The 16,110-nt window shown below is 37.2% G+C and overlaps 1 protein-coding gene across 2 annotated transcripts in view; it reads right to left on the minus strand.

The window, feature by feature from the left end:
• The window catches only part of CMSS1 (cms1 ribosomal small subunit homolog (yeast)), a 384,439-nt gene that overhangs the window by 159,434 nt on the left and 208,895 nt on the right, over positions 1-16,110 (minus strand). Inside the window, exon 1 of one of the 2 annotated variants that reach the window (XM_023758848.1) lies at positions 14,024-14,099. The exons of the other annotated variant lie outside the window; for it this stretch is intronic. Coding sequence (XP_023614616.1) covers positions 14,024-14,084 — 61 coding nt within the window. The 5' untranslated portion in view covers positions 14,085-14,099. Of the gene's footprint in view, positions 1-14,023; positions 14,100-16,110 lie in introns of those variants that run through there. 2 annotated transcript variants of the gene reach the window in all.

Here is a 16,110-nt window from a genome sequence, read left to right on the forward strand (position 1 = left end):
GTTTGAGGACCCCTGGTATAGTATAAGTATACAAAGTTACATTTTTGAAAGCAAAAATGTTATACATTTTAATGTGATAGTACTTTGGAAAACGTTGGAAATGCAACACTAAAACGAATGACTCTGTTATCATTCCTTATATCACTAAAGTGGGTATAATTAAAAAGACTGAATGTGCCTGGGGAATCTTAGTTTATTAAACAATCATCATAACCAAATCTATAATGCTATGTAACTAAAACAAAGCTTATTTTCTGTACAAATACATTTACTTATTTTAGTAAGCTTTAAAGATAAACTTTAATATTTTAGTTATAAATGTGAAAATAAACAATATTTTTTTGTCAGTCAATTAAGTCCAAAAAAATGTTTTTAAACAAAAGAAAGAACGTCTAAGTGATGACTGTTACCAATTCACTGACTTGCTTGAAAAACATCACAGGACTTATACATGTCATACTTCAGTAAAAAGCTGTATTTAAAACAATCACCACTATGAATAGCTCAGGAGTTCTGGTCTCCCCATTGGACTTAACAATGATATCCAAACTTCTTACCACAGCCTGCAGGATTTGGCTCTGCCTACCTTTCCAACCTTTTCCCAACCACTTTTCCACTCCACTCCCTGCTATCTTTTCACTTGCTCTCTTCTACAGCATCAAGGCTTTTTCTACCTGGGCGTCTTTACATGTGCTTTTCCCTCTGCTTGTAGTGCTCTTCCTCTGACTCATTGCTTGTGTAGCTCTAAACTCTGTGTCATGGAAAGCAAGTCAAATTATTCAAATGTTTCCTAACGTCAGAGGTTTGGAAGTTCACTCAGGAGGCTAAAATAGTTTACAGAATGTTCTTTATATTCTAAACAGCCATGCACTGGGAAAAATAGTGCTGAGACATAAAATGACAAGCATGCACAGAGTTCAGCGGGATGGAAGCAAGGAGACAATGTGTAGGAGTGGAGTGGAAGGGCTCTTCTAAGGTTTCCTGAGCAGGGAAGGGCCAGGATGCTATCATGAAGTGTATCCCCAAGACACTAGGTACAGCTGCGGAGCTGCCCACTCTTCTTTTTGACCCCAGCTCAAAGCGGGTGTAGGCTGGGTTTAGCCCACTGAAGAGTCTGTTTGACCCCAAGTTGAAAAAATTGTGTTTTTTTAAAAAAAATTATTTATTCATCAAACATTTATTGAACACACACCACATGTGAAGGACATTTCTAGATGCTAAGTATATAGCAGTAAACAAACAAAAATATACAAACCTATAGTTTAATGTGGCAGATAGGCACTAAACAACAAAAACTACAGTATGCTAGATCATGATATATCCTAAAGAGAAAACAGCTGAAAGGGGGAGGTAAGGTACACGTGTTTGGCTACGAGTTTAGAGAGTGAGAGTAAAGAAAGCCTCAGAGAAGATGACATTTGAGCAAAGGGTTGGAGGGAGTGAATGGGCCATGGAAATACCTGGGAGAGAGCATTCAGGCAAGGGGACAGCAAGGGAGAAGGTCATGATGAGAAAATGAGCTGGTGTATTTGGGGAACAGGTAGGAGGCCATTGTGGCTGTAGTGAGGAGATCAGCTTTCATGCTGAGTGAGATGGAAAGTATTTGAAGGGTTGTAAGTAGACGAGCAATAAGATCCCTCTGATTACAGGAGAGAACGCATAGAAGACAGACCAGTTGGGAGGCTACTGCAATAATCCTGGAGAGAGATGGTGGTGATTTGGAGAGATAGTAGTGCAACAGAGATCTGTAAGAAGCGATCAGATTCTGAATATATTTTGAGAGTGGAGCCAACAGGATTTCCAGATGGATTACATGTGGGTTTTGAAAGAAGAGAGGAGTCAAGGACAACTCCAAGTTTTCTGGCTTGAGCATGTGGAAGAAAGGAGTTGTCAACATTTAAAATCAGATTTAATTTAATAATCTAGACTTCTAGTTACTCTCAAAACACTAGAAGATATGGTTAACTGTATATCTGCATTATTCAAAAGACAAAACTCAAGCTGGGAAGCAGCACCCCTGGAGAGAGGACACTGGACCTTTGATGCACTATATGGCTTGCTCCCTGTTATCTTACACCTGGCCTTCTGGGTAATGAACAGCTGTTTGTATCTGTCTGCATGCTGCAGCTGAGTTTGGGACCCCTACCCAAAGTGTTCTCATAAACTTACTGTCATAAAATACAACATAAACTTGCCCATAATTTTAACCAAAGAAAGGGAAGTTTTGACAAAGTATTTATTTAAAAATGGGATATAAAAGGGAGACCTATAATTCTAGATTTTCCCCTCCATAGTGATTTGACAGCAACCTGGGGCAGAGGTCCAGCCTCTCTCTCTCTTCTCAGTGAAAAGAGAAGCTCCTTGTCCCTAGCCGGTTTGACTCAGTGGACAGAGCGTCGGCCTGCAGACCAAAGGGTCCCGGGTTTGATTCTGGTCAAGGGCATGTACCTTGGTTGCAGGCTCCTCCCCAGCCTGGGCCCTGGTCAGGCCCCATGCAGGAGGCAACCAATCGATGTGTTTCTCTCACATTGGTAGTTCTCTCTGTCTTTCCCTCTCTCTAAAAATCAATGGAAAAATATCCTCAGATGAGGATTAAGAAAATAAATAAATAAAAGAGAAGCTCCTTGAAGAAACCACTTTTCGCATATTGTGACTTTGTCAAGCCTAACTCCCACTCACTAGACAGCCTATGTGTACAGTGCCAGTAGTGAGGTATGGTACGGTCCATACCGGGTTCAGAACCACATCTTACTGTACCTGTGATTTCTAAACAAGGGTGCTCTGAGCCTCAGGTTGGTACTGAGGGACACTAGTTCCAGGCTGGTGCTATTGTCAACGAGCTTGGTGACTGGCAGATTACTTATCTTCTTTGGACTTCTGTTCCTCATCAATAAGAATGGAGATGGACTACAATAGGGATTGTCAAGCTCTAATGTGTGTGAGAACCCCCTGCTCGCTTCCCTTACATAAGTGTCACTGGCTCAGAATAAAGTGCTTGGTAACAATGTCTTTGTGGAAGACCCGATAGCATTTCCCTTTAGCACAGAAAAATAATGTGAACCCAAATGTCTTGTTTTGCTTTGTCTATCAGGAAGCTCAAAGCTAAATGCAATCAATGTTCAGTAACAACAAAACCATTTTACCTCAGGGATATGAGTACAACATTTCCCTCTGGCCCCGCCTTTCTACATATTCAATTCATCTGAATGGTTTTGATTTTATTTTTAACTGCCAAGTTGTAGGTACATTTTGATTCTAGGCAATATCAAATATTTTCTGAAAAGAAGTGGGGCAAAAGGGGAACACTGGAAGAAGGAAGGAGTGGAAAAAGGAAAGTGACATTAAAAAAAAATCTTTCCAACGTGATATAAGAAACGTCAGTACATATGGATTGTGAAAGAGATCAAAAAATATAAACCTGACAGCCCTGCCTTACCCCCAGAGCAGCTTTGTCTCAGAGGCTATGACCTCTGAAAACTGCCTTTAGAACAGTGGTTCTCAACCTGTGGGTTGCGACCCCTTTGGCGGTCGAACGGCCCTTTCACAGGGGTCGCTTAAGACCATCCTGCATATCAGATATTTACATTACGATTCATAACAGTAGCAACATTACAGTTATGAAGTAGCAACGAAAATAATTTTATGGTTGGGTCACACATGAGGAACTGTATTTAAAGGGCCAGAAGGTTGAGAACCACTGCTTTAGAAGGACAAAAGCAGCCATAAACCGAATGGGGCTGTAGATTGGTGAGAAGGACAAGCCATGCTAGAAATGTACTTCCATGCAGCCTCTCTTTCGTATAATTATGGTCATTTACAGACAGAAGTGACAGATCTCAGACCTGGATTAACTCCTAATAATAAAGAGGGATCAGTTTTGATATCAAGAAGAATTTAATTAGTAACACAAATACTATGGGTAAAGTAGCATCAAAACATATTCTTTGTGGTAATAAATCAAAGTACACTCTGTAAACCTGCATTTAGTCAGCAGACAAGCACAATAAAGGGCTAGGATATCAATCCTCTTCTGGTGCCATGGGAAAACCCTGGCCTGGGTGGTAGGACCCCCAGCTTGGCTACCAACTAGTTACACAACCTTGGGGAATTCCTGTAACCACCTGGGTTGCATCTGTAAAATGAAGAGAATGTGAAGAGTACTGATTCAGAAGTTCTCATAACTGAGCTCCATTTACCCAATTTTATCCCTTTGTTTAACTCAGGACCGAGCCCACACATACTGCATGCTGCAGGCTAGCAGATGATTCGTCTAGTACATCCCATGCACTTCTTCCAACTGTTTAAAGAGTTGTGTTTGTTCCCAAACCTGTTTATGCCTGTTGGACTAGTTATTATAATTACATAATTTAATCACATATTATGTGAACTGATGAAATATGACAGTGAAAGGCAGGAATTGTTTTCTATGCAAAGTACATTGAATAGTTTGAGAAGACCTGATAAAGGCAAATCACTTAAAATAGAACTGTCTAATGCAAAAGAAAATCTAGAAGAATTCCTTTTAAGTCTTTTCTACTGTAACAATTGAAATTGGAAGGCATAAACAATGCAATCATTAAGGTATAATTAATGCAAGAAAAATGTTAGGAAATTATAATCAGCAGACCTATAATCAAAGCAAAGGCCTTGGCCCTACGTCAAGACTCTACTGTGATGGCAAAAGGAATGAGAACCATGGTGAGATGTTACAGAAGCCCATACTCTTATTTAAAACCAGGTGAAATATGCAATGATGACACTGAACCAGCTTTCCAGAAAGTGGCTAGGGAGGGAGAGGAAAAGTGGAGTACGGGTTTGGGGTTGTGACAAGGAAGGACAGACAGACACACAGACACGATAGGTGACAGTCCAGCATGTCCTTGTCAGTCTGTCAGCTGAAGGGAGGATTAATCCACTCTGCAGAGAATCATAGATTGGTCTTTGCCAAGTTCCCAAGAAGATTTCTTTAATTACTATAGTTAGTAGTTAAACTCTGTCCCTGCCTCTTCAATTTTTAAGATTTACACTTGATAAATTACCTAATGAGTAATAATATACTTTGAATTTACCTGGGCAATGGGCATTGAGAATGAGAACACAGGATGCTTTAGTTTCATAAGAGTAAGACATGCAGAGTGTGAATAGTCTTAGGCAGAAATAATAGTTTTCAACGGCAAGACCAGGCCTGTAATTTTCTGCAGCACACCATGACATCATGGTTTATATGAGGCCAACTCTATAAATCAAGCTTTACCTAATTAGAGATTCTTCTGCAGATCTACATTATTAGAGCAAATAATTAAAACTGCTTAGGCAATAATACAAGCCAGATCTGTTTACAAAAATGTTCTCTCCCCCACCCCCCCAAACTCTTTTAGTCTCCCTACCACTTACAGATCTTTCACATTTAGTAAATTATAGACTCAGAACATTTCTCTTAGTCTGACTTCACTTTCAAGGAATTCTTCAATTAACTTTACGTTGCTTTAAGCTGTTCATCTAACGAGAAAACAATCTGGTTTCTGACTCCTGTGCTTGCCAATGGCTGCCATCCATGTTTGACTTTCAGACACACTGTCTCTTGAGAGCCAGGCTCTGTTTGCGTAAAACCAGCCAGTTGTCATAGCATTTTGACAAGCACTATAGAAAAACAAGGAACAATACTCCATGGGGGCTAAACTGGGAGAATTACCTCTACAAGGGTGACTGCACTAGGGACACACATGACATCCACACCCAACCATCTGGCCTGCACCAGCAGGTAACGCGTACTCCACTTTCATCCATGACCTTTCCATTTTTAGGTGCCATCTCTTTGCCACCAATTATTTTCCTTCCCCCAGGCAAAAATGACAGTAGGAACCTAGGAAGCAAGAGATTGCAATGTCTTTGTATCTAGTGCCAGATCTTCAGCCAAATAATAGTGTAAAAAGAAGTGTGAGCTCAGAGGTGGGGGCCTCGGTCCGAAACTTTAAATTTTCTCACTCTGGTGTGGCCCCTCAATTCTCTTTGCTTCTTAAGGCTCCTCACTTATGTTTAGAAAGAAATGCAGATAACAACTGGGAAGTGAAAAATAACCATGGGGAAAAAAATGACAAAATGGTGATCATTAAATAAAAGATCCTCAGGTTTCCACCTATTATAGCTGAGTCAGGCTGAACAGAATCACACTTTCCTTTCCCTTGTGCTTGGCCAGTTTTTGGATGCCACTCACCTATGTCGGTCCTATGGGTGTACCTGTGAAGTCACCAGAATAATAAACTGAGTGTGATGTTTTGAAGGCCTCTTAAATGCTTAAGCTCCATATAAGATGCACATGTGATTTTTCCAAAACCGTGCTCAATGCTGTTCGTGAATGGGATGTGCAATTGCTGAAATTGCAGGCCTTTCCACAGCAATGGAATTAACACTCTGGCACGATCAAGCCATAGCAAACATGCAGGCAGAGCCAGAGGAGCTAGAATGAATGCACAGGTCAGGTGAAACCCAAGGGCAGATAGTGGACTTAGCATTATTAGTTCAACAAGGATAAGCATGGATGGAAGGACCACTAGAAAGTCTATTTTCTTCAGAGGAGGATTGTGCTTTGACTCCTCTCTTAATGCTCCTCCTACTGCAAGTGCATCTGAATAAAAAGATCTGTAGGATTCCTGAGAGACCCAAAATTATTCTAATACCATTCTTTTTCCCTAGTCTTCCCTCTCAATTATTATTTAAAATTCCTATGTGAATTTTATTATGTTTTGTTTCCAAGTTACTGCAACACTTTGTGGAAAAAGGAGATGAGTGTAAAACTAGGTTGGTCTCTTGTCTCCTTTCTCTCTCTCTCTCTCTTTCTCTCTCTCTCTCTTTCATACACACAACACACACACACACACACACACACACACACGCGCGCTGAGACCTAGCATTCAAGCTGTTCTTCTTTTTCCATTAAAAAGATCAGAGTTTTAGCAAGTATCAGATTTTCTTTTTTTTTTTAGATATACCAGATATTCTTTCTTTAAACAGCAAATCATTCTTTCTATTGAATTATCTTTATGTATATTCTGAGATTTAAAAAATATAAGCAACCAAGATTCCTGACATAAAATTCACTAATTTGTTGAAAGCAGTGCTTTAGTAGATTCTCTGAATAAAACACAATGTTATAAGAATGTTCTCTCCAATGAGGCAATTCTGAAATTCTGAGGACTCATTCTCTTATGAAGCTTCTTGCCTAATCCTGTGTACTGTTAGCTTATTTTTCTTTTCTTTTCTTTATTGATTAAGGTATTACATATGTGTCCTTATCCCCCAATTCCACCCCTCCCCCCACACACACACTCATGCCCTCACCCCCCTGGTGTCTGTGTCCATTGGTTAGGCTTATGTTAGCTTATTTCTTGAAGTAATGGTGCTAAAGATGCTTAACTTGGAAGGAAACAATAAACCAAGAGTGATATATTTGAGGGCACAAAACTTAGTCTCACTTTTTTTAGCAATTCCAAAGAAGAATGAACTTATTATATATAAGGAGAGTTCTAGAGTGTGTCACCAGAAACTCAGGTACTTTTGTTTTGTTTTGTTAATCCTCATCATTAATTTTCAGAGAGAGTGGAAGGGAGGAAGGAGGGGGAGAGAGGAGAGAGAAACATCCATGTGAGAGAGACACATCTATTGGTTGCCTCCTCCCACATGCATCCCAACCAGGGCCTGGGAACTTGCAACCCAGGTACGTGTCATTGACCCTGAATCCAACCGGTGACCCTTTGGTGTGAGGCCCGACACTCTAACCAACTACCTTTAGGCTAGGGCAACTCAAGTACTTTTAACAGTTTTGTTTAACATCTAGAACAGCAGTGACATAGGGATGACTGTGTTCTCCAATTTTCTAGGTAAGAATAGTAAGGAATTTTGCATGGGGATTTGAGGTCTAGGCAATCAACAAGCCTTAAAAAGCAGAACACACTGTCACAAAGAAAATTTTAAATTATTCATTTCCTTCTAATTTAGCTCTTAGAAAATAGAAATATACACACTGACTTGGTGAATTTTAAGATAAATCACTAAAAAAATCCAATACTTGAACTTTTAAGACTGCTTGAAAAAAAAGTTATTCATTTGTAACCTGCTGTTCTTCTTGTAAGAACAGGGTGAAAGAGAGGCTACCTTCCTGCCAATTTAGATTTTATGTCTTTTAGGTCTTGGCAAAAGATATCACCCCATTTGCAACTCTCAAAAAAAAAAAAAGACCAAAGCAATGCTGGGTCTCACATGCTCTATCTCAGGCCCTCAAAATACCCAGAAGCTTAAGGAATCGGCTCAGTTTCTGTCTTCTTTTGGAAGTTCAGTGATTACAGAGGAAATATTTTGGCTTTCTAATGTAAACTTGTACAGATTTTGAACTTAAGGAACTAACAGCTTCCGGTTGTAAACTTGTCTGTCACTAAGAAACCACAGCACTAGACCATAGTAAAATAATCCAGCTTTTAGAAAATCTGCAAAAGGTTTATTTGCAAAATGGCTAAGTAAATTGCAAAAAATTAGATAAAATAGGAAAAGGGTGTGGGAGCAATAAAAGAAATGAAGATACAAAGGTTTTAAAAGTTTGCACAGAGCAATGAAGACATTAAATGCCACATAAATTTAGAAAATAAAATTACATAGCACATGATATGCTAGCAAACTTCTCAATTATAGTAAGACTTTCCAAAGATTAAAACATGTACGGCTACTACACAGGGTGATTATTCAATCAGAGATATTACTCAGAAAGTAAAACCATTTAACATGTAGAGGTTTCAAGCTAGTTTCCTTGTGTCATACACTCCCTGCCCTCAATCTCATGCTAGCCACCCACATCCTTTAAATGAAAAAAAAAAGAGAGAGAAAGAGAGAGAGAGAGAGAGAGAGAGAGAGAGAGGGAGGGAGGGAGAGAGGGGGAAAGAACCACTTAGCTTTCTGGAATTCTCTCCCATAAATTCCAAATGAATAAAAAATAAATTCAAATGAAAAAAAAACACCTATAAAGGTAAATGACAATATGATGAAAATTCTCTTACTTATTCCTACTGTTGTGATAACAGCTTGAAAGGAAGATTATAATCCTATAGAATGTGAAGCACACTCTTACAGAAACATGCATTGGCTTACATTTATACTATTTAAAAAGAGAAAACGTTTAAATAGAAAAGGAATGGAAAGATAATCAATAGCTGTACCCAAGAAGTCTAGAAATAATTTTGGAGGAAAAAAACAAAAGGATCTGCTACACTCTTTAAATAGACCATATCACAATTTAACTTTAAATGACAGGTAACCCAAGATTCTCAAATTTCTTCTTTAACTGATTTTTCAAAAAAGATCTCAGTATACATGTTGATGGTAATACAAAGCATATACAGAGGCATTTCATTTTTCAGTTATTATAGTGTTTCCTGCTTGCTCTCATTTGGTAATGTGGGTGCCAGGTAGATTTGGACATGTAAATAAAGCAGAGGGTTAAAGAGGATAAAAAGGTGTTGAAGGGATATGATGAGCTAACTAACAATTACTAATAATAGGAAAAGTAATTACAGAACAGGTATAATTAAAATAGTCACTTGGAGGTGCTAAAAACCTCATCTAGCTTTACTGCTACAATCTATATCAAGTCCTAGAAACCTTGCCTGATCTAACACGTTAGTTCTTTCAGATCTGTATAATGTACACACTGGGTTGGCCTTCTCTCCATTAATTAAAGCACTCCATTAATTTTCAGCTTAATTGGTAATCAGACAGAATCACACAATTTAACAAATATTTTGTAAATACAGATTTTTAATAATAGACGTTCTTAGGACACATCAATTTGACAAAGGAGAATATAAAAATGAGCCTACTATGAAGCCTTTATTAAAATTTTTATGGCATATGTGTGTATATGTAATGTCACAGACTGTAAATTAAATAGACAGTCACAAACTATGAATTTGAAATACTAGTAATCCATTTAAAGGTCTTCATTATAGTTCAAAATTAAACCAAGGTTCAGGCAAATATAAAATGGCTCATAAGGAAGCTGTGAACTATAATTAGATGGAACTATGCTGATTAATATTTTAGACACAACTATTCTCACTTGGTCACAAGATAACACAGGCGGAAGTGTTCCTAGAAGCATTACTAGTACTAAGGAAAGGGATCAAGAAAGTATCTACTTTATACTAGCAAATGTGTAGCAACATTTCATGTATCTAAAATGTTTGAACAATTCAGGGTCAAGAAATAAGCAAAAGAAGGACTCTTGAGCAGCCCAAATCTACAAATGTCACGAACTTTACATAGAAAAGTGCTTCCTAATGTGCTCTTACTTTACACCCATGTTCATATGGCTGGTTATTTTAGCTTCACCCTCACAGAAGATTAGAAGTGAAAATAAATATGTCAGATTAGGGAGTGAGGCTTAGTGAGGCACCTTCACAGGTGTCTGCCAGTCTTCACAGCAAGGAAATCAGAAATGCTATAAAAAGTTGACCCAATAGCCCCAAAGCACAACATTCAGAAGCTGTCTAATAGTGGTAAACACACGAATGCATCCAAAAGAGCCCGAGAGGATCATCAGACGCAGGAGGTACACTTGCTGAAATGCAAAGTGAACTAGATAATGACCTTGGGTCATAGAAAAAGTATGGTCAGCATATGTTCTTTTAAGGCAAATAAATGGAAATATCTTAAAAAAGTTTTCATCTAAACCAGTTAAGATAATATACTTTTAAAGTTTTGGAGCTTATGGTAGTGTTGGGGAGGTTCCTCCAAGAATGAGAAAATATTATTATCCAAAATAACAATTCAAAGATTCTAGAGAGTGTACGTTTTTCTATAGTACAAATATCTTTATAACTTTTCATCCGAGTGCAAAGTTTAAACTTTTAAACTTAATAACCTATGATAAAAATGATAGAAACAATAGCAATTTGTGTATACAAATTAAAAAAAATTCTTCCAATACAGATTTAACTTCATTAACTATAGGACATACTTTCTCAGTTAATCATTATTCATTTGTTACAGAATCAAAATATTTTGTATTTAATTACATAATATAACAATTTTATAACTTTGATTTTATATTAGTATAAATTAAAGTTTTAAAGTATACCAGGATTACACAATGGCTCTGTACAGACACATAACAACTAAGAACAGTTAATAATAATATATATACAAACACACATGCCCCTTTCCTTCCTCCTACTTCCCCTCCTTTCTTCCATTCATCTTTCCTATCAGGGGTAGGGGATAGCATGGAGGAAGAACAGACAGAAGGATCAGATATTCTTAATTTCACAGAGTCTCAAAAGGTAATGGAAATAGAATTAAAAATAATAGAATACATGATTTATAAGCTTCTAAAGAAAACTGTTCGTTTTCTTCCAAGTATATTCCCAATTAAATTAGTTCAGCAAAGCTAAATTTGTTTCTTTGTGTAGGACATTTTAGAGCTTTTACCAGATTTATCTTATTTGCACCATGACTTATCAAGAATATTGATTGCTATTTTTCTTAAATTTACTTGGCTTTTGTTAGTACATCACACAGGACTGGTGATCCATAGAAAACACGGCTGGACATCATGGCATCCTCCTTGTTCTGGGGATTGAGATTTAGAAGACAGGGAAAACCTATGCTTTCAGTTTCACAACTCACAAATGGTCATGATTTATGTTACCTGTTGAATCCCATTCCAGGATGCCCACACAATATACATTCAATACGTATTTATGGAAACAGTCACTATTTGAAAAAGTATCACTTTACCTCCCATATTGGTTTTTCCTGATCATCAATGATACTGTTTTCCATAAGAGAACACACTGGTAGAATATGCAAAGTGGACTTTTTTATCAAAACAGGGAACAAGATCAGAAACGGTTACAAATCAAACCTGTAGCTGATTGGAAAGTGGCCAATGTATTAAAAAAAATGAGTATAGGTGGCACTTCCTAATCTGATTAAGGTGATCAGTGTGATATATTTGAACAAAAATAAATATGTTCAAAACATCATATAATGATTGATTGGTCCGTAGTAATCAGGCTCTCACAGATTAAAAACAAATTAACAAACTGCCCTGGCCAGTGTGGCTCAGTTGGTTGGAGCGTCGTTCCATACATCAAAAGGTTGCGGGTTCAATCCCTAGTCAGAGCGTGTGCAAGAGGCAACAGATCAATGTTTCTCTCACACATCAATGTTTCTCTCTTTCTCCCTTCCTCTCTCTAAAAATCAATAAAAAGCATATCCGCTGGTGAGAATTAAGAAATAAATAAAATAAACAAACTGTGTTATAAAATCTTGTCTGTTTACTAGTATCTAGCACTATTCAAAGGGCAATATGGTTTGAATTTTAAATAGAAACCTTAGAGTAAAAAAGGAAATTATTAGCCTGTTTTAATGTTTTCCCTTTATTCTCATGTCATATTCAAACAATTTCTGAGTTGTTAATTAATTATCTTATGTAGATCTATTCAATATCAGGGAGGGACGTAGGGATATTTTATCTAATTCAATTTATTGGCCTTGAAATGGGACTGCTATCAGAATATGCTTAGGGATCCAGAAATCAATCCATTACTGGTGATTTGGTTTTGATATCAACTCATTTTATAATTGAGGAACCCACATGTCTCTGCCTTTTCTGATGGCATTTTGGCTGAACTGCATGCAATACTTAATTTGGAACAGGGTGGGGTGAATTTCTCCTTAAGCATTAAAACTTCTTCCAGCCTCCACAGTATTAGGAAGAATTCTCATTTCCAGATGTTCCTACCTTTTACCCGGTGACATGTAGTCAACAAATTTTCTCCAAAATTCTAAAATACTATACTAGAATGCTGGAGTTTCTCAAATAACCAATTTCTCAGGAAATACAAAGAATATTTTGTTGGTTTTGGGCTTTTAATGATATCAATAAGAAAACTAGAGAGATTCTCAAGAAAGAAAAAGGGAAAACAGCATTGAAATTAATTTATTTTTGTCCAATTAATATTTAGCAGATCTTATGGATGACAAGATACTCATTTTACCAATATCCTTTCTAGTGTAAAGATATAAAAGGACCAGAAATAATTTTTAGACATTTTATCCCTTTGGAACATAAAAGACAGAGGAAGGTGTTAAAAATCCAACTCAAGGACAGAATCAAACAACATTTTGTTTTTGAAAAACTGTTTTTGAATACTTTGGGTTAACGGATACTATCTATGCCTTTCTTTCCACTTACCATTCCTCTCACAAAGGTATTTAGGTACATGATTATTGATATGGAAATATATGAAAAATATCATATGACGCCAGACACAAGGTAACTGTGACTATAATGAGAAGTTATCCATTTTTTAAAGTTTCTAATACTAAAACTCACTTAAAAAGTCTAATATGAAAATATATGTATTCACCCATCTATTCATTCATTCATCCATCTATTCATTAATTCAACCAAAAAGCACAGTGCTTTGCAGATTATAAATGGTCCCCATCCTATATGCTCTTAGAACTGTGGGGTGAGGCCTATATTTTAGAAGAGAAGGTGTAGCCTACCAACCTAGTAGGAAGTTTGCTTCAGCCACTAAACTTTTAAAATAAAATGTCAATGACCATCACTTCTTCATCCACTATAAAAGGACCGTGGTTCTGCTGAATCAGCAACAATAAATGCCAATGTTCCATGGTTTCTGTAGGATTTTTAACTAATTACCAGGCATGTAGTTTAAAACATTAAAAACTGGTGAAAAGGAAGAGATAAAAGAATAGTAGAACTAAAGAAATGTGGCATCCAACTGATTTTCTGGGTATTTTAAGTTATATATTTTTATTTAAGCTTTAAAATAAAACATACAAAACATTCCCATAAAAAAACACACACACAAACAAACAAACAAAAATGCTGGGTAAGGCATGATGTTGGGAGTAGAATTTTTTAGGCTTTGGTTGCTTCTTCCTCAAGAGATTGATAATGCCTCATTCTATAGAAATAATTATTAGAATTCATGACTCTCCCTACCTTTGCAGAAAGTGTAGCAGACACAGACATCCTTTCTTACTAGAGAAAAGATTGAGAACATCAGGGAGAAGCCATCTGATGGGAGGATGTGTCCCCCTTGTCATTATACTCACTCTTGGAGGCTTCAACCTTCTACTATTATGGACCATAAGCTCTGATACCAACTATGCGCCACAGAATCCTGGTTTTATACTACTAAAACTGTGTATTTTGTTTCTTCTATTTAGTAACTGTGTTTTAAAATAAACAACTATTTAAAGACTCAAAACTATGACTCAAAAGAAAAGCTCTCTGATAATATAAAATGTTTTCGCAAGATGCAGAGTAAAATTCTGAGGAATGTCAGATTTTCACCCAAAACAAATGGAAAGCCACTGTTCTAAACTTGGTGGAGTCTCTAAAGTAAGCCCAATGCTTTATAAATAGAATTAAACATGATAACTCTTGCATTTCCATTTTCTAAAAGGCAAATTTGATAGAAATAGCCATAAAGAAGTAGGTTTGTTTCAAAAGTATTTGACTTATAAATATATTTAGTTATATGCCTTTCTCCTTGTTTCCCAGCCATCTCCCTCCTCCTTTGCCTTTGATAGAGTATACTACGGAGGTCAAATGTGTGGGAAAATACAGATTGAGACATCACAAAAATGAAAGTTTACATTTGACAAAAATAGCAATACGTTACCAAATGGAAAATTCCACTAAATGAAATGTAACTCCGATCTGATGACTTACCTAAAAACAAGAGAGAAGAAAGTGAGAACTTGGTATCATACTCAAACCCTCAATATACTAGATTCCATAAGACAAGGCAGGTATCTTAACAACTATCCAAAGCAAACATAAACTATACCAGGCCAGGAAATACCAATTCCTTTAGAAAGGGTAATTAACCTTAGAAAGGAAATGGCAAACAGGGAGCAAAAGCAAAGGGGAAAAGACGTGGTATTTACTTTCAAATCACTTGATTCTCACATATACTTTAAGAGGCCAATTTTGAATATGTAGGCACATATGCCTTAAAGGCCATAACTAAGCTGTGGCAGCATATGCATGCCACATTCTCTCCCAAAACCTCTGGTTACTGTCTTAAAGAGAGACTGTCAAAGCTGCAAACTTTCAAATATCTTCACCTCATCTGACTCCAGAAAAAGGTGCCACTGTATCAAGAGCTACTGTAATTTCCTCTGTTGATTTTCTTTCCCCCTTAACACTTAGATGTTTTGGCTGTTTCCTTTTTTATTTTCCAAAGTGAACACTGATGTTCATGAAAGGTGCCAGATTAACAACCTGGGGAAATTAAGAGCTTGCTCTATCAAGAGAAAAGGCCCAGTGTAGTGGAGGCGATGAAAGTTTCCTCTATACTGTGCTTGCCTATGTACATTAGCTCTGACCCACGGTCACCCCAGCTCTCCAGTTTTCATGGTCCATTAATGCCTTTGACTGCTTAGGTTACTAACAGGGGCAGGCAATCTTGCTCCTGCTTTTAATGCTACCATTATTATTACCATTACTGTGAGCTCTAACTTGCTCAGAGAAATTACATGGAAATTTAAATTGGCCATCATTTTGTTTCAGGACAACAGGAAAATAAACTGTAATAAAGATGAATCTTATATTCTTTTTTATTAAATATTTTTATTGATTTCAGAGAGGAAAGGAGAGGGCGAGATAGAAACATCAGTGATGTGAGAGAATCATTGATTGGCTGCCTCCTGCACACCCCACATTGGGGATCTAGCCTGCAACCCGGGCATGTGCCCTGACCGACTGGGACTTGAACTGTGACCTCCTGGTTCACAGGTCGATGATCAACCTCTGAGCCACACTGGCTGGGCTGAATCTTATATTAAGTAATATTGGAAGTTTAGTTAAAATCCATTAATTTTTTTCGAACAGGAGACAAAGTCTTGAGTGGTCAAGTTGAATTCTCAATCAGAGACATTCTAATATTTAATGGTAACAGATCTTTTATTTTTCCTTTTGAGTCTACCATAAACCAGTCAATTTTATTATTCACTAGAGGCCCGGTGCATGAATTCGTGCACGGGGAAGGGGGAAGGGGGAAGGGGGAAGGGGGAAGGGGG

Source organism: Myotis lucifugus, unplaced genomic scaffold (assembly GCF_000147115.1).
Source record: "Myotis lucifugus unplaced genomic scaffold, Myoluc2.0 scaffold_140, whole genome shotgun sequence".
NCBI classification, from domain to species: domain Eukaryota; kingdom Metazoa; phylum Chordata; class Mammalia; order Chiroptera; family Vespertilionidae; genus Myotis; species Myotis lucifugus.